At 37.7% G+C, this 24,732-nt stretch overlaps 1 protein-coding gene across 1 annotated transcript in view; it reads right to left on the bottom strand.

Annotated features, from left to right (window-relative positions):
* Positions 1 to 4,472: 4,472 nt before the first annotated feature.
* Positions 4,473 to 24,732, bottom strand: part of LOC150080815 (peroxisome biogenesis factor 10-like) — a 133,948-nt gene continuing 113,688 nt past the window's right edge. Inside the window, exons 7-8 of the mRNA XM_090380829.1 lie at positions 22,124 to 22,256; positions 4,473 to 4,614 (exon numbers count right to left, since the gene is read on the bottom strand). Coding sequence (XP_090236955.1) covers positions 4,549 to 4,614; positions 22,124 to 22,256 — 199 coding nt within the window. The 3' untranslated portion in view covers positions 4,473 to 4,548. The remainder of the gene's footprint in view (positions 4,615 to 22,123; positions 22,257 to 24,732) is intronic.

Genomic DNA, 24,732 nt, shown 5'->3' on the forward strand with positions numbered 1-24,732 from the left:
AGGGCTTGCTGCAGTTTGTCAGAAAAAACGGACTGCTCTTCTTGTGCAGTACTATATTCCTTGTTCTGTTTAGATTATTGCAATTTAGGATGAGGTCAGTGGTTGGTTCACTTCAGGAAAGTGGGTGTCCAATATACTTAGTAGGAATTATTCGGTATCGGAAAGGGGGGGGAGCATGGTTTTTTCCTCTGGAAACTCAGGTTTTTCATTCGGCAAACAAAAATTTTACCATAAAAAGAACACACGCAATTTACAGACATTATATATGGAACAATAAGGCCCTAGCTGCTGATGCTCCTAAAACCCTACAACAACAGCCCTCGATCTTCCATATATGAATATTGTAAGATCATTGGCAAATGCAATATTTGGTCCTCAAATTTATGCTATAACCATTCATACAATACCATGTTCCAAACCAGGGGCCAGGATTGTTACCTGCAGACAGTAACTTGTTACTTGCTTCTCATACAAAAGATGTTCGGTAAGAATATCCAGGTGTTGGGCAAGATCTTGTAGCTCTAGCAAACACTAAGTTTTTAATTATATTTAGCCGTTATATTGACAACTGCTTTATATTAAATTATTTTCTGTAAGTAGCTTATAGAGAAAAATAGTTCTAGTCAAGCTCCTTGGTTTATTTTGAATTTAGATAGTGATTTTGAAAGTTTAGTGCAGACCTAAGTGTCCCTAGATTTAACCATTCATAACTTGCCACCATTGTTATACAATACAACGAATATTCTGAAATAGTAGCGTAAGGTTTAATGTAACACTAGATAGCAAAACACATAGCACTGTATTAGAAATCTGTTAGCTTAGTATAGTATTATCAATTAATCAGTAAAGCTTATTAATCTTATTAAATTTCATTGTTAATTAAATTGTACTTAAACATAATCATGACCCAGCCGAGAGCAGCAAAGCAACACTCATAGATCAGCCAGAGTGCTGTGGATTGGGGGGTGAACAGAAGGTGGCGATTCTCCAATGCATCACAGTCTAAAAAAATGTTTGCAGACCTGTCTAGAAGAGGACATGAACTAGCCAAGGAAGATGTCTTTGTGTGTACTAAGTGCAGAGACTATGAGGAAATTAGTCACAACTCAACATTCTGATGGGCATCAATGAGAGTTTGATGTGTAGTGTAGATGCTCTTGAGGAAATTAATAAGAGGGGCCCATCAAGCTCTCAGCTGTCCAACTCAACAACAAAACTCACTGCTGTGCATCAGGCAACACAGTGACAATCTCCAAGGCAGAATGCAATGGTCCCACAGGATCTAGTTATTGTTGGTAACTCTATTGTCAGGGAGACAGGAATATTTATGCAAAAAGGATAGTTGGAATAGGACCAGGGTGTGTTTGCTAGGCACAAAAGTTGATAAGGTTGTAGAGCAGATATCATCTTTTAAGAGCACAAAAGGTGATTTTATTGTACACATTGGCACTAATGACTGTAAGAGATCTGCAGATTTAATTAACAAGTACAGGTCAATGTTGAAACAAAGTTGTGAGCTAGGGTTGAATTTGAAAGTGTCTGCAATTCTGCCCAGACATGATAGGAGGAAGTATATGATGAGAGCCTTGTCAATCAATTTGGCCCTGGAGAGATTGTGCAAGGTCCATGGGGGTAGAATTTTTTTCAGCATACTTGCTAACAGGAGAGACTGCTTCTACAGGGATGGTATACACTTAAATAGAAAGTGTTGTGTAAGAATATTTGCTGATGCTATCGAGGCAGTGTTAGGCGGGTAGGAAAACTGCTAGCTTGGGGAGGGATCCACAGACTAAAAGATTAAGAGTAGCCGCAGTTAGAGGCAAAAGCGATTCATTCTTGCACTGCTTCTATTGTAAGGAGCAGCAGCCTAGAGAGCAAGTTGCTGGGGATTTCAAGAGCTACTGGGAGTCATTATGGAACAAGTATATACATGGGCTCTGTTAGGGTAACTAAGAGTAAGAAGAGGTGCATGTATACTTACATGTACACCAATGCTAGAAGTATAGTAAATAAATTTGATGAATTTGAAGTGCTAATCAAGGTATCAAAGGCGGATACAGTTGGGATATCAAAGACATGGTATCAAACAGATATAAGCAGTGCAGAATTGGAAATTACAATGTGTACAGAAAGGATAGACAAGGTAGGAAGGGAGGAGGAGTTACATTGTTAGTTAAGAAACACATAAAATCTAAGGAAGTGCATCCAATTGATGTTGGTGGACAATGCAATGTTGAGTCTGGTGTGACATAAGCACTGGGAAAGGAAAAATTAGAGTAGGTATGTGTTATTGGCCTAATGACTCTGATGAGTACAACGAACGTTTCGGCAGAGAAAAAGTGGGCCAGTAAATCAGAATGTCTTGTAATGGGAGCTTTTAACTTTCTAGATATTGACTGGAACTTGTGGGTTGGTCATTCACACACTAGCAAGACTTTTGTGGATTTATTGGAGGATTGTTTTCTAAAGCAACATGTTCGAGGGGCAACCAGAGGGGGGAATAATCTTGATCAGAATATCAGCAGTGATGATGCCTGCATTAGGAATTTGCAGAGAAAGGAACTGCTAGTTGACAGTGATCAAAATGTACTGATGTGGGATTTACTTAAAGATGTAACTACCAGTAAGGGTAAAGGGAAGGGTTTTTGTTTTTGTAAATTTGACTACAGAGGACTGAAGCAGTTTTTAAATTCTATACAGTGGGAATAACTGATGATGTTAAAAACAGTGAATTTGAAATGCTTCAAGGAATTAATCTTGGAAGCTATTAGGCTTTTCATATCAACTAAGTACTACTGTCCAAGGTTTAGGCTCACCGAAATGGATGTCAGATGAACTAATCAGACTTGTGGCAGAGAATAAAAATACATGGGCTACATATAAATTAGCAGGTGACACAGAAGCCATGGCTGATATAAGCTAGTCTGTAATCAAGTCACAAAGCCCCCCCCCCCACAAAATGGACAAGACCTGGACATGGATCGCTACGGTGGCCCTGATATAGGGACTGCCTATTGGTGACTCTTAATCCGCTCTCCCTTGAGCAGATCTTTCCTTCCAACTCACCAGCGCGGGAGGACAGGGTTCCCTCTTCTCGCCTCCCCAAATTTTCACTCTGGTGGGGCATAGGCATACCCAACTGAAAAAAAAAAATGGGGGTCACCTTCACTATCATCTCTACTTCCTACTTCACCCCCCCCCCAGTCTTCAGTCTTTCCTCCCAATACTTTCTCTTACTCAGCTTTCATCCCACACGTCCAAATTACAACAAAATTTTGCCTGACCTTTTAGGCTCCTAGAACTCGTCCTTTCAGGGTACAACCTCACACAGTACTCTCTAACGAAATCTTACCTAAATCAACCGCAATCACTTCAAACTTTTTTTTTTTTTTTTTTAGGTCTTTGCCACTGAAATCCCAGGAAAGTGGGTGGCAGGACCTGCCAGAGTATCACTTACTGGTAACACCTGGCTAGCCTGCACATGGCAGGGTATGGGCAATGTCAGTTCCCAATAGGGGCCCGGTGGCCAAAAAGCCAGAGGAACAATGGGCACAACATCTTACACAACCCACACACTTTTAAATCTCTGGCTTGACAGTGTTCTGTTTCTGATACAATGTGCATATATGGAGATGGGAGAAACCCCAGGTGCCGTTTGACCAGAATAGACCTTATACCTTATACTACAACAATGGCAGAAAGTTTCAAATGGTACAAGGTTTTACAGATACAAAGCAGTAACCTACAAAATCTCTATCTAAATTCAAAATAAACTAAGTAGCATGACTTGGTCTATAAAGCTACTTCTATAAAATAAATTAATATGCCAATTAAGTCAATAAAAAGGCAAAAATTTAACAAAAACTTATCCGTTTGATAGAGCCGTAAAATCTTCGTCTGCATCTTGATATCCTTGTTCCCAACCTATTGGGAAGGGAGGTATAAAAACTATTCTAATTTACAGAACCCAAGAAGATGGGTTACTGTAATTCTGTAAATTAGTCTCTAGAAACCAGGAGTGTTCACGGTGACCTAAATGAAGTGTATAAGGCTTTAAAAGGGTAAAGTTAATTAAATGCTGATGGCATCTCTACAATCTTTCTCAGATGAAATATGTAAGTGGGCATAAATTTAAATTGGAAAAGGATGGTTGTAGAATAGATGTGTGGAAATTTGTAATTTGATGGGAATTTATTTCATCAAATTTGATCATTTGATGAAATAAATTCTCACCTTCATGTGTGAATATAATTCACACATGAAGGTGGAAATTTGAGTTTATTCAAACTTAAGGAATGTTTGGTTAACTTATTGGAACTATGGAGAAATTGGGGGTTTTTTTTATTTTTTCCTTTTTTGGTTGGTGTTGCTTCCCTGCACATGTTGTTGATACTAATACTAAATACTAACATTAAATATTTATGCAATTTATGTAATTACAGAACATTACAATACTGTTCCCTGTATAGTATATCTTTATCGATGTCTTTTAGGAAAACTTATTTTCATTACTGCTGCACAGTGCTTGTATTCCAGGATTTTACTATTTCAATAATTCTGTAGATATATAAGTTGAGAAGAACTACATTTTTCTCTGCAAAGAGGACACTCCATCTGAAAGCATATAAAAGCAATTTTCAATGTTTGAGTAACTTAAAGGAGTTATGTTTTTAAACCAAAATAAAGAGAATATTAATATTTTATTAGAGGCAATCCTCAACGCCTACAATACAAATTCTTGAAAATTTTCTCAAGCTGGTGTGGATTTTTCATAACATCAAAGTTAAAAATTTGATTTGTCACTGCAGTCAAATTATTTTTTATAAAATCACCCATAATGTTGTATTCAGACAAAAATAAACATACATTTCCCTTAATAAAGACTAGACTAATCTTTTTATTCTAACATGGATACAACAATGACAGGGAAAAACATTAAAAAGTAGAAAATCTAAAAAATTACTGAAGTATAAAATGCTCAAAGATTCTTGACCTTTTTTTGAATTATTGTTCAACTCAAGGGCACATGAGGTTGAGTGTAACCCCAAATCCAAATGATTAGAATTTTTAATATCAGTAACAAGATCCACTTGATACTTGGTTATCATCACTATTGCTTGCATCAGAACAGCTGAGGTTTGCAGGTGTCTCAACATTTCTCAGAGTACTTAATTATGCCAATCTTTGTTTCCATTGTTATGGTCCTACATTTCTTGTTTATACTCTGGCACGACCACCAGGTCAGTGGAGTTTACAACAAATCAATCAATACAAATGTTAACTGTATTTAGCAGTCATGGACTTGAATCCTGGCCCACTCAAACGGCATGTGCTACTGCACTTGTGCTCCTGACCATTCAGCTACGTCATCTGTAGCACTTTATTTTCTCTTACCAACCTTTTTAAGAGGACAATAAATTAAAAAAATAATAATAATGCAAGCAATATGCAGTTTTTCATTATTGCACAAGTATTGTAATGTAGACTAAAATGACCCGTAAGGTTGCCACTACAACTGTTTCATCATCATCATCAGCCATTTTCAATCCACTGCAGGATGAAGGCCTCTCCAGCAACCTTTCCAGTTCCTTCTGTTTTGAGCACTGCCCATCCATTTACTACCCACAAACTCATGAATTTCATCTATCCATCTCCGCCTTTGTCTTCCAGGATTTCTTCTAGCTCCTCTTGGATACCATTCTGTTATTTTCTTAGTCCATCTGTCATCATGTCTTCGAGCTATGTGTCCTGCCCAACACCATTTTAGTTCTTTAGTTTTGATAAGAATGTCCTTTACTTGAGTTTGCTGCCTAATCCATGTGTTTCTCTTCTTATCTAACAGTCTGATTCCCAATATAATTCGTTCCATTCTTCCCTGTGTAGTTCTCAGCTTCTCTTCCATTCTTTTGGTGAGTGCCCAAGTTTCACTTCCATAAGTCATGGTGGGGAGTATACATTGGTTCATTATTTTACGTTTCAAACAAACTGGGATATTGCTCTTCAGTATGTGACTATATTTCCTGAATGTTTATTCTTCTCTTGACTTCCAGCCATTTATCATTATTACAGCTAATACCTTGTCCCAGATAAGTATATGACTCCACCTTTTCAATTACTGCTCCTTCAATCATTATTTCCCTTTCTGTGGCATACTTGTTCATCATTACTTTTGTTTTAGCCATATTCATCTTTAGTCCAAAATCCTTACTAACTGTGCATAACTGATTAAGATTTTCCTCTAATTCTTTGGGATCGTGGCTTATGACAACAATGTCATCTGCAAATCATAAATGGTTTAGGTACTCTCTTTCACATTGACTCCTTTCTGCGACCAGTCTAAACTTCTGAAAGCTTCCTCAAGGGCAGCAGTAAACAGCTTCGGAGATATTGTGTCTCCTTGTCGAACTCCTTTCTCAATTTTAAATTTCCTTCTGTCTTTGTCTAGTCTAATAAAGGAGGTAGCACTCTCATATATTTTCTTCAAAATCACAATATATGGGGTATCTATGCCTTGTCTTTCCATTGCCCGAAACATTGCCTTATGCTGTATGGAGTCAAATGCCTTTTCATAATCCACAAATGCCAGGCATAATGGTGTTTTATATTCATTTGCTTTCTCCATTAGCTGTGATATTACGTGAAGGTAATCCATAGTTGAGAATCCTGTCCTAAAGCCAGCTTGCTCTTTCGGTTGATTCTCATCAAGTATTCTTTCTAATCTGTTAGTAATGACCCTTGCGAACAACTTGTAGATGTGGGATAACAAGCTAATTGGTCTATAATTTCCAATTTCTGATTTATCTCCTTTCTTATGCAGCAAAACTATGATTGCATTATTCCACTGCTTAGGCATCACACCTTTTCTAATGCACTTTGTGAAGAGCCTTGCCAGTTTTTGTGTTATGTCTCTTCCTCCCAATTTTAACAATTCTACAGTAACTTCATCTTCCCCCGGGACTTTCTGATTCTTCATTTTCTTCAATGCATGTTCTTCCTCGTCAGGAAGAATATCGGGTATGTCGTATGTGTTGCTACTTTGCAATCCATCTTCACCACTTCTGGCATCATTCCCCTGCTCCTTGTATAATTCTCTATAGTAGTCTTCTGCTATATGAATTATGCCTTCTCTGCTGCTTATAAGTACACCATCGCTATTCTTCAGTTTCAGTATCATTTGTCTTTCTGTATTACTGCTCATGGCTGCTGATTTAAATCCTTTGTTTTCCCTTAATGCTTGTCCTCTCTCTCTCTCTCTCTCTCTCTCTCTCTCTCTCTCTCTCTCTCTCTCTCTCTCTCTCTCTCTCTCTCTCTCTCTCTCTCTCTCTGAGTCTCTTTCTAATGGCTTTGCATAACTCAGTATACTCAATTTTCTCCCAGTCAGTGTTTTTCTTGCTTTTCATTTGTCGTCTTCGGTTCAACATGACAAGTGTTTCTTGACTAATTTTTTCTTCTTTGGATTTCTTTTTCCCTATAGGTTTCTTGGGCTTTATCACTTTCAGAAAGTTGTAATATTCCTCATCGATATCTTAGTACTCAGCAGTCTGCAGAAGCTCAAACTTGTTCTTAAGTACATACAGTTCCAGTACATACTGCTTTTTCTCCTCTTCTGTTATCTAAAAGACCTTTGAATTATTTACTCAAGTCAGTTTTTTCCTTTCCTTTCCTACATCTATATCAAATGTACATCTTACCATTCTGTGATCACTTCCAACATTTACCTTATTCAGGACGGTAACATCATTCACAATATATCTTCTGTTAGTGAGGATGAAGTCGATTTCATTAGTAGTTAATCCATTTGGACTCTTCCATTTCCACTTTCTGTTCACCCTTTTCTTGAAAAAAGTGTTCATTACTGACAGTCCTTGAGATTCTGCAAATTCCACAAGTCTGTCACCTCTTTCATTTCTTTCACCAATTCCAAAATTTTCTATAGATCCCCTTTCTGCACTGTTTTGTCTTTTTCCAAACTTAGCATTGAAGTCCCCCATAATAATAGTGTAGTGGGTTTTCTGCTCATCTAGAAGACTCTCAATTTTGGTGTACATTTCTTCAACCTCTTCATCATCATGGCTCGATGTTGGTGCATAAATCATTATAATCTTTAGCTTGTACCTCTTAGAAATCTTGAGTATTAGTCTTGACACCCTTGGTGATGTACTTTTGAATTCCAAAATGTTGTTTTTAAAATCTTTATGGACCAGAAACCCAACTCCACCTTCACTCCTTCCATTGGTGTACAGCAGATTTCCACTTGATAAACTTAAAAGTGATTCATTTCTTCTTCTTGTTTCAGCCAAACCAATGATATTCCAATTAACATTTTCTAATTCCTTTTCCAGCTCTAATATTCTGTCTTCACCGATGAGTGATCTTACGTTATAACAGGCCAGGTTCAGTTTCCGTGCATGGCAGCCTGGTCGTACCCAGAGATTCTTAGCACCCTCTGCTTCCACTCTGATCCTCTCGCTGCCGTAAGAGGGAGAGTGAAAGCTGCTGGGGACTGAGGGCCATTTCTTTTGTCGTGCTGTCATTTGTTGGAGGGTTTGGTCTTTTCCTCTTCACGCTGACCAGGCGTCTTGAAGAGAACCACTCTACTGACCAGGCGTCTTGAAGAGAACCACTCTACACGTTCGTTGCCACCTAAGTGATGTAACAGGGCTTACCATCGAGAAGGTGTGCATGAGTGGATTTTAGGGAGGCAGGCCAACTGGACTTTTCCCAAATCTTCTGTAATAGAGAGATATTGGATCCATCAGTGTTTTAGGCTGAATGTCTGATAACACACAGGTTACCTGTTCCCCTCTAAGTTAAACAACTGTTTAGTTATTAAACAACTAAACCCCCTAACTTAAACAACTGTTTAGTTATTCACATTTCAAAATTTTGCACAGATTTAACGTTGTAGCTGTAGAAATATAAATTATGCATGCAAACATTAAGTTTTTTTCAAATAACTAAATTAAGTGATTAATAATTATCAAAACAAGAAACAATATTATATAAATGCAGTACAAAGAATAATAATAACTGAGACACAAAACTATTTTAAATATTGGCTCAGCTAGCCAGAAGAAGGACATTAGTATGGAGCAGCGGCTTACTCTGTTTCTACTGTTGGCATTCGAGGTGAGTGAACGCGCTTAGACAAGGCTCCTCAGTTAAGTGGTTTACTTTTGGATAGTGCTTTTAAATATTTGATTTATTTAGATATTGTTGGATTATTTTGTTATACGTTTTCCTGTAACTGTTTGATTTTAATAATATTATAGATATAATTTTTTAAAGTTACTTTCATTGATATTTATTTAATTTTATAATGGTAGTTACGAGATCTGCCTTAAACACGTCACAGGGTATCACGACTCACACGGAAATAGCCGATGGCGATTTACAGGTGAGTAATGATTTAATCCGTTGTGGAACCTGTGGAATGTTTTCCAAGGTCGACCTGGTGACTAATCCTACCTCACCTGGGGATTCTTTTCTTTGTGATCGACGTAAGAAGTGCACCGATCTTAAATTACAATTTTGTGCACTGATGGAACAATTTGAGTCCTTGAAAAAACGAGTGCTTGCCCTCGAAAATAATACATCTGGGAGCTCGTCAGGGACTCAAAACTCCAGCAATCTACCAAGTGATGCACACCCGATTCGAGCCTCAAAACAGAAAAACCAAGTGCAAACTACTCTGGTTAAAAAGGACATTGTTTTATTAGGAGACTCCATTGTCAGGGAAATGGGGAATATTTTTTGTAATAAGGATAGGTGGAGCAGAACCAGGGTATGTCTGCTGGGAGCAACTATTGATGATGTCACCAACAGATTGTCAGATTTTAAAGGGGGTACAGAAAATATTATTCATGTGGGGAAAAATGATATTAAACGTACACGATCTGATGATTTGTTGGAAAAATACAGGACCATGCTGAGGAAATGTCGCGAGCTAGGCCATAATGTCTATGTGTCTGCAATTCTGCCCAGAAACGATAGGAGGGATTATATGTTAAGAGCCTTGGATTAACTCAAGACTTGAAGGAATCTGCAAGGCTTTAGGGGGTAAATTTCTATCAGCATGGCCCACACTTGTAGGTAGAAGGAATTTGTTTTGTAGAGACGGGATAAACTTAAACAAAGGTGGTGCAAAAGTTTTTGCCAGTATTATTGAGGATACCTTAAAGGTTCAGGGAAACTGCTAGTTAGGGGGGGGGATGTGGGTAATACTGACACGCGTTTATCTGATAAAATTGGTCAAAGTAACTCCTGCACATACCTTAAGAGTTCTTATCTGTTACCCCAACTGGACGTATTATCTAGATGTTCTGGGGGCAGAAACGTTTCACGTGAGCAGGTAGCTAATATCAGGGAAGAGAGCCTAAAAAACTTCAAGGGTTGTGTTAAGGTTGTTAAATATACAAGAACAGTAAATCTTAATTGTTTATACAGTAGCGTTAGAAGTGTCGTCAATAAAATGAGTGAATTCGAACTGCTGGTTAAAACAAGTAATGCGGACAAAATAGGGCTTACAGAGACGTGGTACCACCCGGAAATTGGGGATGACGAGTTTCAGTACGGCTTGTATAATGTATTTAGGAAGGATAGGTTAGATAGAAGGGGTGGTGGGGTAATGCTTCTTATCAGAAGCAGCCTGAGTGCGACGATAGCTTTCCCGGATTCAGACATTTCATATGCTAGTATAGAGTCTGTATGGTGTGAGATAGTTGGAAACAAAGGTATAATGCGAGTAGGAGTAATCTACAGACCAGGTGATTGTGAAGATTATGACAAAAGCCTCTACATGCAAATGGTTTGTTTGTTCATTTGGTTTTTAGGAGCATTAGCAACTAAGGCCATATTGCTCCGGGATATGCGGTGGTCATTCACTGACCTTTCCGCATCCTCTGTATTTGGTGGTGACGGGCTCGAACCCCGGTCTAATCAAGAAGCGTGTGCTACGCACTGCTCCTTCCCACCTGGCTACGGAGGCGCCTCTACATGCAAATGGAATGGGCAAGTAAGCGTCAATGCCTTATTATGGGTGATTTCAATTTGCCTCTAATTGATTGGAGTAAATGGGAAGGAAACTCGACATGGGGAACAAAATTTTTAAATCAACTAGATGACTGTTATTTGTATCAACATGTCAGGGAAAGTACTAGAGAAAAGAATATCCTAGACTGGATGATGACGAGAGAGGTAGCAGAAGTAAAAGGCAAAGGAATGGGTTTTAATTTCAGAAAAGGAAATTATGATGCCTTAAGGTACTACATGGCCTCTATTAACTGGGTAGATATCGCACAGAGAATGAATACAATTGAACTGTGGTACGCTTTTAAAACATTAATCACAGATGCCTTGAATGCGTATATACCATTAAAAAAATACTCCACGAGAAGGGTTCCAAGTTGGATGAATAGTGAAGTTGCCACATTACTCGAGCAGAAAAAGGTGGCATGGAAAGGTTACAGAGCAAAAAAAGTACTGAAGCCTATAACAGCTACAAGGTGATGTGTAATAGAGCCACAGAAAAGGTTCGACAGGCAAAGGCAGTTTATGAGAAATCACTAGCAAACAGAGCAATGAGGGGGGATAAAGAATTCTTCACATATATAAATGCCAAGAAGAGCAGGACAAACCAGATCGGACCTTTACGTAAGGGAAAGGGGATAGTAATAAATACACCAGCTGCCGTTGCAGATGAACTCAACAGTTATTTTGCATCGATATTTACAAATGAAAAGCCTTTTGTGGCAATGGGAAATTGTGGGAGCAAAGTTAAAAAATATGTAATTAATGATATTGAAATTTTGCAAGATTATTTAATGAAAAAACTTTCGAGCCTACAGACCAGTAAGGCTCCTGGAGTTGATGGAATATACCCCATAATCTTAAGAGAGGCGGCAATCGAGTGCATTGAACCACTGAGACTAATTATGCAAGCATCACTAGACTCTGGGGAGATTCCCTTGGATTGGAAAAGTGCAAATGTATCTCCCATACATAAGGGTGGCTCTAAAAGTGAAGTTGGAAATTATCGACCTGTCAGTCTGACTTCAGTAGTAGGGAAAATCATGGAGGCAATGATCAAGGGTGGAATTCAGGATCATTTGGATCGAATTGAAATTCTCAAGGATACTCAGCATGATTTTGTAAAGGGAAAATCATGTTTAACAAATCTGGTTCGCTATTTCGAAAGGGTCACTCACGAGCTGGATTTAGGGAATAATTTCGACATTGTTTATTTAGATTTCAACAAAGCTTTTGACTCAGTCCCACATGAGCGGTTGCTTTATAAGCTGGAACAGGTTGGAATCACTGAGAAAATCCTTAGATGGATAGAAGGATGGCTTCAGGGCAGGAGGCAGAGGGTTGTGATAAATGGCTATTCCTCAGATTGGGTTGATGTAAGAAGTGGGGTTCCCCAAGGATCAGTATTAGGACCACTATTGTTTTTAATTTTCATAAACGACATTGATGAAGGGATAGAGGGTGTGATGCCTAAATTTGCAGACGATGTTAAAATTGGTAGAGTAGTTAATGATCACTGTCAAGCTGAGCTTCTTCAGAGAGACCTAGATAGACTTCAGGAATGGTCTGAAAAATGGCAGCTGTGCTTTAATCCAACAAAGTGTAAGGTATTACACCTGGGAAACAGTAATCCCAAAATAACTTATTCACTTCGTGGAGTTCAACTAAACCCAGTATTGGAGGAAAGGGACTTGGGTGTTACGATATGGTCAGACATGAAATTCTCTGAGCATTGTAAACAGGTTGCAAGGAAGGCCCATGGTGTCCTATCGATGATCTATCGAACTTTTGCAAGTAGAGATAGGGACGTGATAATCCCATTATATAAGGCTTATGTTAGACCACACTTGGAATACTGTGTTCAAGTATGGAGACCGCACCTAAAGAAAGACATCGAGGTTCTTGAAAGGGTGCAAAGAAGGGTAACTTGCCTGGTGAGATCGGCAAAATGGCGTCCTTATGAAGAAAGACTTCGAATATGTGAGTTGCAGAGTTTGGAAACTAGACACCTTAGAGGAGATTTGATTGAGGTGTTTAAGGCTCTGAGAGGCATCAGTAAAATGAATGAGGACAACATTTTCAAGATTATAAATGATGCTAGAACTAGGGGATATAAATTCAAGTTACGGGGGGAAATGTTTAGATTTGACTGCAGGAAGTTTTATTTTAGCCAGCGAGTTATAAATTACTGGAATAAGTTGCCTTCATGTGGTAGAGGCCGACAGTTTGGGGAAATTCAAAGGTCATCTGGATAGTACTTTCGGGTAAGGAAGCGCATAGGATGATAGGTTTAATTTCCTTTTTTTTTTTTTTTTTTTATTAATTATTATTATTTAGTTATTTATTTTATTTTATTTATTTATTTTTTTTTGTTTTTATCATTGTTTTGTTCAGATTTTTTTTTTTTTGGCTGGTGCAGCATAAGCCATAGGCTTTCTTGCACCATGCGGCCGTTACTAATACTAAATACTAAATACTAACATATCAGACTTAATGTCCAAGTTTGCAGATGATACAAAGATTGGCAGGGTTGTTAATGACAGTAAAGACTAACTTTTCTAGATCCTGTTGCAGTAGCAACAGAATCTAGAGAAGTTAGGTAGATGGGCTGAGAAGTGGCAACTGAAGTTTAACATTAACAAATGTAAAGTACTGCATATGGGTAGTAGTAGTAACTCCAGAGTAACGTATGAACTGTGCAGTACTACACTCAGGGTAGTGGAGAACGAAAAAGACCTGGGGAGGGTAACTGTGTAGTCAGATATGAAGTTTTCTGAACTGTGCAGACAGGCTGCCAAAGTAGCTCATGGGGTCTTGTCAATGATATACAGGAATTTTGCTAGCAGGGATAAGGAGGTGATTATTCCTTTGTATAAGGCAATGGTCAGGCCACACCTTAAGCACTGTATACAGGTCTGGAAGCCTCATTTTAGGAGGGATGTAGAGCTGCTAGAACAAGTACAGAGAAGGGAAACAAGATTGGTGAGAGGAACAAATGGGTGCTCTTACCAAAAAATACAACACTATAGTGCCAGATTCATTAATTTCTATATACATTACTCACTCATTGAATCTTGCATTATGGGTCAACATTTTGTCTTAATGCTAATGATTATCGTTCTGTGTAGATTATAAGGATTAGAGCTACTATAATATCTAATAAAAATAATAAATTACTTTTGAATACTTAAGCTACATGTACTTCAAAAAACTGGAATTTTCAAAAATCCAGCATGTGGTGTGCTTTGAGGATGTCAGATTTAAGAATTTTGTACTGTATTATTGAAAAAAAAAAAAAAAAAAAATCGATTTTTATATAGGGTGTTTTATTTAAAAGGCACTAGAGTCTGTCTTGCTTATTTTTAGGTTTAGGCTATTTGTTGCCTGGTCCTTTTTTTGTCATATTTGGGTTGAAATTTTTGAATTTGTGTTAAAATTGGACTAAGTATTATCATTAAGATTTCAAAATTTCTAAGTTTAAATTTTGTCTAATCAACCACTTTTTTCTCAATGTAAAAGTTGTTCCCTATCTTTGGTTTAGTTTAAAATGTGAAATGAACATAAACCAATTTGATTGAAATAAAAAACAAAACAAACAACAGTTGTTCTATTTTATGTTTGGTAGTTTGTGTTGTGTCCCCACATGCTATGAGCATTGTGTTATAATTTTTTTTCCTGTCTTGGAATAAAATGGCTTATGCTCATTTCAGATGTACTCTGTTGATGCCGATGGACTAAATAAGGATGGAGAACAACTGTCCAATGAGTTAAAACAAAAACAATTGATCAGGCAAAATTTTAATTTATGAATTGTAAAATCTAAATAGCAATATTTAGTCTAATTTTAGAATGCAATTCAAAAATATCAGCCCAAATACAACAAAAAAAGTCCAAATAACAAATAGCCTAAACCTAAAAATAAGCAAGCTAGACACTGGTGCCCATTTCCTATAATGTGATTATTATAAAACATTTCTACAAGCTTCTCACTACTCATGTATGTAAACACATACTGAAATACAAGTGCTTGAAAGTTTTGAATGCATGAATTGTTGAAGTTCTATGTTTCTACATGCACTACTTACAGAGTCATTATATCAATTACATATTTGTAAAACCATACAATAACCATTAACAGAATATTAATTACAACAGAAGATTGTTTATGTAAAACTGTTTGGATTTTACCAATTTTGGTTAAACAAAAATTTCTGGACAATGAATACTTTAACCTCCACTTTGTATGCCAACCAGGTATGACAGGTTTTTTGACAGGTATGACAGTAATAAGAGTTACAAACAGAAAAATTTTTCTTAAAGAAAAAAATCATATAACCATCCAGTGATATCTTTATATGTATTTGATGTAGAGTGTGAGGATATTAGGGTCCACTTAGCATTCTAATGGGCATTTATGAGAGTTTGAAGAACAGGGTGGATGCCCTCAAAGGAATAAGATTGGGGGGACCATCTGAGAAACTTATTTAATGAGTACAGGGCAAAATTGAGAATATGTCACTAGTTAGGACTAATTTGAAAGCGTCTGCAATTCTGCCCAAAAACAATTTTAAACAAGGTTCAAGGGGTAGAGTTTTTCTCAGTGTGGTCTGTGTTTTTAACAGAAAAGACTGCTTCTACAGAATTGGATACAATTAAATAGAAAGGTTGCAAGAATATTTGCTAATGCTATCAAGGCACTGTTAGATGGATTATAAAACTGCTAGGCTGGGTGGGATACACAGACTGACAGATTAACAACAGCCACAGGTGCAGCTGAAAATGACTCTTGGCTGCTACTATTGGAACATGCAGCAGCCCAGAAAACAAGGTACAAGGGATTTCAAGGTGTGGTGTGAGTCATCTAGGAACAAGGGCTGTTTCAGAGTACCTAAGAGTAAGAACAGGTGAATATATACTTTTGCTTACATCAATGCTATGCATACAGTAAATAAATTTGATGAATTTGGGGGGAGGGGGAGAGAGAGAGAGAGAGAGAGAGAGATTCTTGATCTGATTATCAGCAGTAATTCTTCTTTAAGGATCTGCAGAAAAAAGAACCACTAGATGACAGTGACCAGTGTACTGATGTGGGATTTACTTAAAGATGTAATTACCCTCAAGAATGTAAGGAATGCTTTCATAAAGGAGACTACAGCAATCTGAGACATTTTTTAAATTCTATACAGTGCGACCAACAACACATTTTAAATGGGAAGCATTCAGGGAAATAGCCATAGAATGCTACTAGGTTTTCATACCAATTAAGAAATACTTCACTAGGATAAAATCTACATGGAGACAACATGATGTAATGAGACATGTGGCAGAGAATAAAAATGCATGGGATGCATACAAAGCAGGTTAGGGCAAGCCAAGGCACACTATGAGAAATCTTTGGCAAAGAATGTAAAGAAAAACAGAAAAGAATTCTTTACTTATATAAGTGCTACAAGAAAGGGGTTAATCACACTGGTCCACTTAATATCAATGGATTAACTGTTGATGATCCTGCTGGTTGCTGACAAACTAAACAGGTATTCTGCATCTACATTCACAAATGAGGAATTCTTTAGGGAAGTGGATGCCAGAAGTTTATCAAACTGTAACAGGGAGTTATTAAATGATTTTGTAATAACTGAGAGGAATGTGGAAGAAAAATTGAAGTTAAGCATAAGAAAGGCATCAGCAGTGGATGAGATCTAAAGAATTTTATTAAGGAGGGCAGCAAAAGAGATAAGCAAAGCATTAACCATAATTATGAGAGCATCTTTAGATTCAGAAGTCCCCGTGGACTGGAGATGTGTGGATGTATCCCCAATTAACAAAGGGGAGGGTCAAAGAGTGATATAAGTAGTCACAGACCTGTTACCTTAAAGAAGTAATGCAGAACCATCCAGACAGGAACTCACACACATAACATGGGTTTGTTAAAGGGAAAATTTGTCTGACCAATCTCATTGGATACTATGGTGCAGTCACAAAGAAATTGAATGCAAAAAATAAACTTGATATAATTTTTTTTTGAAAACTCCAAACACAAGAAGTATTAGAATCTATAGTACTTAGTAATGTGCAGGGGTTAGAGGGTGAGAAGATGAAATAAGATATTTGTTGATGTTAGACTTAAACTTCTGTAGATTATAATTAACAGGAAATACATATGAGGGAAGGTTGTTACAGAAAACGGAAGTTGAATGAATAAGGGAGGAAGAAGAAAAGTTGGTTCTGTGAGTTTGAAGTTGAACAGTAAAAGGATGTCGAGTGGTAACGGCACGTGTTTGGACTTCTTTGAAAGAGAGATCAGGAATTATAGAAGCCAATTCAGAACAAGAAGTATCTATGGAATATTTTCAGAGAATATATCCAATATAGAATATATATATGATTATTTCATATATATTCTTTCACAGTATTTGCGAGATGATCTGATTGAGGTGCACAAGGCCTTGAATGGTTTGAGCAGGCTCAATGCTGAATGGTGTTCAGCTTCCGCTTGCTCAGATTAAGAACCTGAGGGGGCATAGATTAAAGACAGTTGTAGAATAGATGTGTGGAAGTTTGGATTTAGCCAGCAGGTAGTTATTTGCTGGAACAGACTTACATTTGTTGTTGTAAAACTTGATAGCTTAAATAAATTTAAGGCTGAACTAGACAAATATTTGGGGTTATCGGATAGATAAAATGGGAAGAATTTTTTTTTTTTTTTTTGGCTGATGCTCTATAAGCTTGCTTTCTTGCATCATATGCCTCAACTAATGCTAATGTCCATGGAAGTATCCACAGAGAAGGCATGCAGCAGAAAGGAAATTTCTATGAGACAGAGAGCAGGGAGACTGTTATAGATGAGTCATTAATTAAACCAACTGCCCTCTTCTGAATGGAATCTAGAAGTCTGAGGGAGGTTTTGGGGGCACCACCCCAGATGAGGGAACAATATTCCATGGTAGGGAAGATTTTTTGATTTGTACAGAGTGAACAGTTGCTTGCCACAAAAGTAACATGGAGAGCGAAAGAGAAAATGCAGTTTTTTAGATGCAGAGAAAGCAATATGTGTAATGTGCTTACGCCAAGAGATTAGAAGTTAGGGTAATCCCCAATAGCGATATATCATCTTGCCTAGAAATCTGAGTGTCATCGAAGAAGAGCATGGGAGCGGAAGAATCCTTTTTTTGCGAGATAAATCAACTAAGTTATCTTTGCCCCCACTGGAGAATTACCTGGATGGTAGTGTATATTCGAGAAGTTGAAGTTGTTTGAGCAGGTCAAGGTTTCTCAAACTGAAAAGTGGAATGTAATGTGCTATCATTAGCAAAACTATGGATAGGATTTCCAGTCAATGGAAGGTCATTAATGTACAAGCAGAAAGAGTGGGAGAAAGAACTGAACCTTGGGGAACACCAACATTAGTGGAGAAGTTAGAAGACAGAGAGCCATCTATCATCACCCTCAGTGAGCGATCAGAGAGAAAACTGGATAACCAATTACAAAAAACAGTTGTCAAAACATAAGATGGAAGCTTGTTTAGAAGACCTTTATGCCAAACACGATCGAAAGCCTTTGGGATGTCAGGAGCAACTGCTTGTGTTTCACCAAACTTTTCCATCGAATTAGTCCATAGATGGGTAACATAAGCCAGAATATCACCTGTAGATTGACACTGATGGAATCCATACTGGCAATCGTTGATCAGATGGAAAATTTCTAGATAGTTTAAGAGTTGCCGGTTAATCAATTTTTCCATTACTTTAGAAAGGATAGAAGTAATTGCAATGGGACGATAGCTGGATGGAAGGGATTAGTCACCCTTTTATGAACTGGCTGGATATGAGCAAATTTCCAAGCAGAAAGAAAAACTCCTTTGGAATAAGAGTGGTTGTTGTTGTTGTTATTTTTTAGGAGCATTAGCAACTAAGGCCATATTGCTCTGGGGATATGCGATGGTCATTCCCTGACCTTTCCGCATCCTCCATATTTGGTGGTGACGGGCTCGAACTCTAGTCTAATCAAGAAGCATGTGCTACGCACTGCTGCTCCTGCCTACCTGGCTATGAAGGTGCCTGGAAAAGGTGACACAGAACAGGAGTAAGTTCAGAAGCACAGGTTTTGAGAACAAGAGGAGGAATACCATTGGGACCTGGAGCTTTATTTAAGTCAAGATTCGTCAAAATTCTTCTGACATCCTTTTGATGGAAGACCACAGTAGGCATTGAATGGAGTGTGTTGGGAATGGTGGGAGGTGTTTTACCAAGATCATTAATACATGAGTTGGAAGAAAAATCGGATGCTAGCAGGTCAGCTTTATCCTTGACTGAAGTGGCAATAGAACTATCTGGTTTTGACAGAGGTGGGAACAGAGAGGGGGGCAAAAGTTGTGGCCAATAGCTTTAGAAAGAGACCAGAATGCTTGGCTACCATTTGGACAAGAAGAAAGTTTTCTAATCTGAGACTGTTCGAAATCTAATTTGGCCCGATTAATAACTGCTTTACAATTGTTGCAAGCTTTGGTTTAGGCAGAAATTGTAACTGAAGATTTTGAAACTAATCAATTACGATATGCAACCTTCTTCTCTTGAGCAGCGTTAGCTCATTTATTGGAAAACCATGGAATAAAGGATTCCATCCCTACAAGAACAATTTCACTGACACGGTCTGAGCAAATGTTGACATCGGAAGTTTTGAAACAGTAATCCAACCAAGGAAAGAAGAAAAGAAATCTTGCAGATCGTCCCATTGTGCATTATTGTAATGCCAAACAACATGAGGTTGAAAATGGAATGACCATGAGAGAAAGACTCCGTTGGAGACAAGTCCCAGAACCTATGCGCATTGACCGGGCGCATAGGTTCTGGGACCGTAAGTGGCTGGAGAGTTTGTGGATAGGCTTGTCTGAGAACAATAGTATGAATAGGGACAGGGGTGTTCGATTTCACCCCCTGCTGGAAGCCATGGTCCTGGCAAAAGACGAGCGTTTTATATTTCCACGCTCCCGAGCCGCTTCCGGTTCTGGTTCACATGGAAGAAATATTGAGCATGCGCCTGGTCAGCCATGTGTGCTGTGAGCCTGTTACTTAAGGATGTGTTGCTTAAACATCATTGTTGTTGAGAAAGGAGGCGGAAGCCCCCGAAAGCTTCAGTCAATGTCTTATCGCTTTTAATTTTATTGTATTTTAAATATTTTATATTTTATTGTATATTTTAAAATTTTTATCGCAAATTTTATTTTGTAAATCAGTTTTTTGCATATATTATTTTACAGTGTAGTTAAACCACTATAGTTAAATGGTTGGTGTATTTGTTTTAAATTCTGGGTTCTGATTGAAGTGTTGAAGCATTATATTGTAGATTCCATCAGGACCAGGAGAGCTATTTCTTGAGGTATATATAGATTCTTCCAATTCAGATATTGTGAGTGGTTGGTTATAGGGTAAAGGACATGTAGTTTTGAAGTTCAGCTTCCTTTTCTCAGCTTCAGCTTTAATTTTTTGAAAAGACGCCTGATATGCAGTTGGCGGAAAATTCACAGAACATGATAGGCGGACAATTCACAGAACACCATTCCTAAGGCAGTGGCAGTTTCCTCAGCAGATGAGATCTCCTTCCCATTACAATTAATAATAGGAGAAGGCAACATATGATATTTACCATTTTGCTTCTTTATTTTTTCCCAGATTATTTGGATATCAGTATCTTTGTTGATTGAGAGGCGAATTTTATCCACGAGTCTTTTTTCGCCTTCCGCCGGATATAACAAGCTTTAGCTCTCAGTCTCTTGAAGTTAATAAGGTTGGCAGTGGTGGGATATTTGCAGAAGGTGTTCCATGCTGCGTTTTTTACTCTCTTCTCTTTGTTACAATCACCATTCCACCAGTGATGGTATGCCGATGGTTTCTTATTTGAGACTGTGGGATGGCGGCTTTTGCAGCTGTTAGTATCTGCATTGTGATATGATAGGTGACAGTGTCAATAGCAGAAGACTCTATGATGTCATCATCAAAAGATACATGACGTAAATTTCGTCCAGTTTGCTGTGGAAAATTTCCATTTTGTTTTTGTTTCAGTTTGTTTGAATACTACAGATCAGTGGATAGTGGTCACTATTTAGAGGATTGTCATGTACTGCCCAATCTATAGTTGGGAAGAGGATCAGAGAACAAATTGAGAGATATATTGCACTGATTGACCCAGTAGAAAAATGGATGTAAGTGGGTAAGCTAGTATTCAATAGTGTCAAATTCTCTCGGTCAAGTAACATTTCAATAAGTTCACCACGTCTGTCTGAGACAGAGAACCCCATAATGGATGATGTCCATTAAAATCTCCTAGTAAACAAATAGGAGATGGTAATTGAGAAATTAGATTTACCAGTTGCTGAATTGTTGTACATGATTGGTTCAGCGAAAGGTAAATTGGGACCAGTGTTAATGCGATACCAATTACTATACGGGTAGCAACAGCTTCTAATGTGGTTTGCAATGGAATGTGCCTGGAGGGGACTCGTGATTCCCCCAGTATAGCTATTCCTCCATGGGGGGGCTATTAGTTTCAGATCGATATTTTCTGAAAATAGTATAGTTTTTGACTGAAACGGATATTTTTGTTGTTAGATTCGTTTCTTGTAAGCGTATGGCAGCAGTATTGTAATGGTGCATTAGTTCACAGATATCATCAATATTGCTGCAAAAACCTCTGCAATTTCATTGTACGATTTGTTCCATTATTTGTGAGTGGAAAAGGAGACTGTCTTGTGAGTGGAAGAGGAGACTGTCTGCTTTTTGTGAGTGGCTTGTTTATATCTATTGGGTTTTGATTTTTCTTTTCTTGAAAAATTTGGGCATCTTGAGTCATTGCCTTCTTCCATATCATCATCTGCATGTATTTCAAGCATATCTTCTGAGTTAGTGGTATCATTTGTAGGGAGATTGCTTCATCTCAACAGGATCAGATTTTTGCAATTTATCCACTGCTTGATAACGAGGAACTCTCTGGGATGGAACTGTCAATGGGGTATTATTGCATTGGTCTACTACGTTTGGTGCAATATAGTATAATATTGCACCAAACATTCAGCAGTATAATAATTAGAAAAATAACTCACCTTCTTATTGGTCCATTCAACAATACATGCCCAGCAAAATAAATGTCCACACAATGTAGAAGTTATATGGCAGTACTTATCCAGGCAAAGGGAGCATCGTTTCTTTGACAACAGTAAATCACCCGTTTCGTCTCTTTTTGGAAAAAAAAAAAAAAAAACAATACATTATTATGATAATAATGTTTAGAAATATTTACTACAGCTGTATTTTCTAAAAATGATCCTTTGACAACAGTAAATCACCGTTTTGTCTCTTTTTGGAAAAAAAAAAAAACCAAAAAAAAAACCAAAAAAAAAACCCTTACATTATTAGGATAATAATGTTGAGAGATATTTACTACAGCTGTATTTTCCAAAATTGATCCTAAGACAACAGTAAATCACCCGTTTCAATACATTATTAGGATAATAATGTTGAGAGATATTTACTACAGTTGTATTTTCCAAAAATGAAGATGCACTTCATATAAAAAAACATGTGCCAGAATCATAATACAGCATCTTTAATAAAGCTGAAGGCTAAGGAATCTAGGAATCTACAAGGAGAATAAGCGGTTACAGTTAAAAGTTGAATGCAGTGTACTCACAAAATAAATGGTTGTTAAATGTAATAATGGTTTTTTAATAATATTTTTATACATAACTAGCAGATAAATATGTGCATTTTTGAAATTGACTAACTTAAAGGTCTTTTTAATCTAGAGAAGAGAATAATAGACTGACATTTCTGTTCCCTGTCTAAAATGTTTTTATGCAATTAATAGTGACAAATTATACAAGAAAGCAAGCTTATACAGCATCAGCCAAAAAAACTTCCCATTCCTTCACCAACAACAGTTTGTCTAATTCTTCCTTGAATTCATTCAGGCTATCCACTTCCACAAAATCAGACAGAAGATTGTTCCAGCAATCAACCACCCGTTGGCTAAAGGCAAACTTCCACACATCTATTCTGCAACCATTCTTCCTCAATTTGAATTGAAGTCCCCTCACTTATGTAGTCTGAGCAAGAGGAAGAATCCCAACAGCACCGAGCTTGCTCAGTACATCCAAAGCCTTAAACACCTCAATCAGATCACATCACAGGTGCCTAGTCTCCAGACACTTCAATTTGCAGAATTGAAGCCTTTCTTAGTAAGAGAGCACCCCACCCCTTGTTCTCCTCACCAACTTCATTGCCCTTCTCTGTACTCACTCCAGCAGCTCTACAACCTTCCTAAAATGAGGCCTCCTGACCTGTATGCAGTACTCAAGATGTGGCACGAGCACTGCTTTATACAATGGAATAATCACCTCCTTATCCCTGCTAGCAAAATTCTTGTAGATCATACACAAAGTCCTGGCAGCCTGTCCACTGTTCAGAGAACTTCATATCTGACTACACAATTACTCCCAGGTCTTTTTAATTTTCCACTACCCTAAATGGTATTAAGCCAAATAGTTCAAGAAATCCACAGGCATTTGCTGCACAAGCCAAAAATAAAAAATAAATATATAACAAAAATAAAATATATAAAAAGAAAATATCTTTGTTCCCCCGCCTCACACAGGTAATTATACACAGCTGACCTTAGAATTTCTCAAAGGTATCAGCCTCAACTACCCATGGTGGTAGCTTATTCCAGAAATTAACAACTTTCTGTAATCCAGCGTAAAACTTTTCCACTATATTTTAATTTATGGCTCTCAGTTCTAGTATCATTTTAACTGTAAAAATTTCATTTTCATTCATTTTACTATCCCTTCTCAGAGTCTTACAGACCTGAATCAGATCTCCTCTAAGGTATCTTAGTCCATTATCTGTGGTCCATACATTCAAAGCCTTTCCTCATATGGGTGCCTTTTGCCAATCTAGCCAAGAACATCTCCCATCTTGGAACCTTTTCAAGAAGCTTGGTGTTTCTTTTAGGTGCTATCATGGATCACAATCTTCTGATCAGTACAGCTGGACAGTGTAATCCAAGTGCAGGCTTACAATTACCTTATAGAGTGGGATTATGACCTTCCTATTTAAAAGAAAATTTCAATAAATCAATGACAAGGACCACATCACATACCTTGCCATCTGTCTACACTGCTCAGAGCACGTCATACCTACCCATATGCAAAACTCCCAAATTCCTTTCTTCCACTTCTGATTTTAATTCAACACCACATATGCTAAGTTATTTTTGGGTTGCTATTACAGAACCTTGTATTTCACTCCATTAAAATATAGCTGCCACTTTCCTGACCACCCCCCTGACAACTATCCAAGTCATCCTGAAGGAGTACTGCTTAGCTTTAATCATTAACCATTCTCCCAATCTCGATAACATCTGCAAAATTTTGGTCACACCTTATATCCATTCATCAATATCATTTAAAAGAAAATGAGAAACAACATGGTTCTTATTCCTTTGGAACTCTTCTTCTGACATAAGCCCATAAGGGTGTGAAGTGACTTCTGAATACGCAGGCAACTGCCAATACCCAATTTCTTCAATCTGCTGCACTAAGAGTTGAAATAGGGAAGTTCTTGGCTTGGCTGAACTCAGATGTGATTTGCTGCACATTGGAGGTCCTATTTTTTTGTATAGTCCTCCTCAGAGAACGACTGCTTTGCTCTT

The sequence above is a fragment of the Mastigoproctus giganteus genome, chromosome 9 (assembly GCF_048544385.1).
Source record: "Mastigoproctus giganteus isolate SK-2022 chromosome 9, ASM4854438v1, whole genome shotgun sequence".
Taxonomy (NCBI): Eukaryota; Metazoa; Arthropoda; class Arachnida; order Uropygi; family Thelyphonidae; genus Mastigoproctus; species Mastigoproctus giganteus.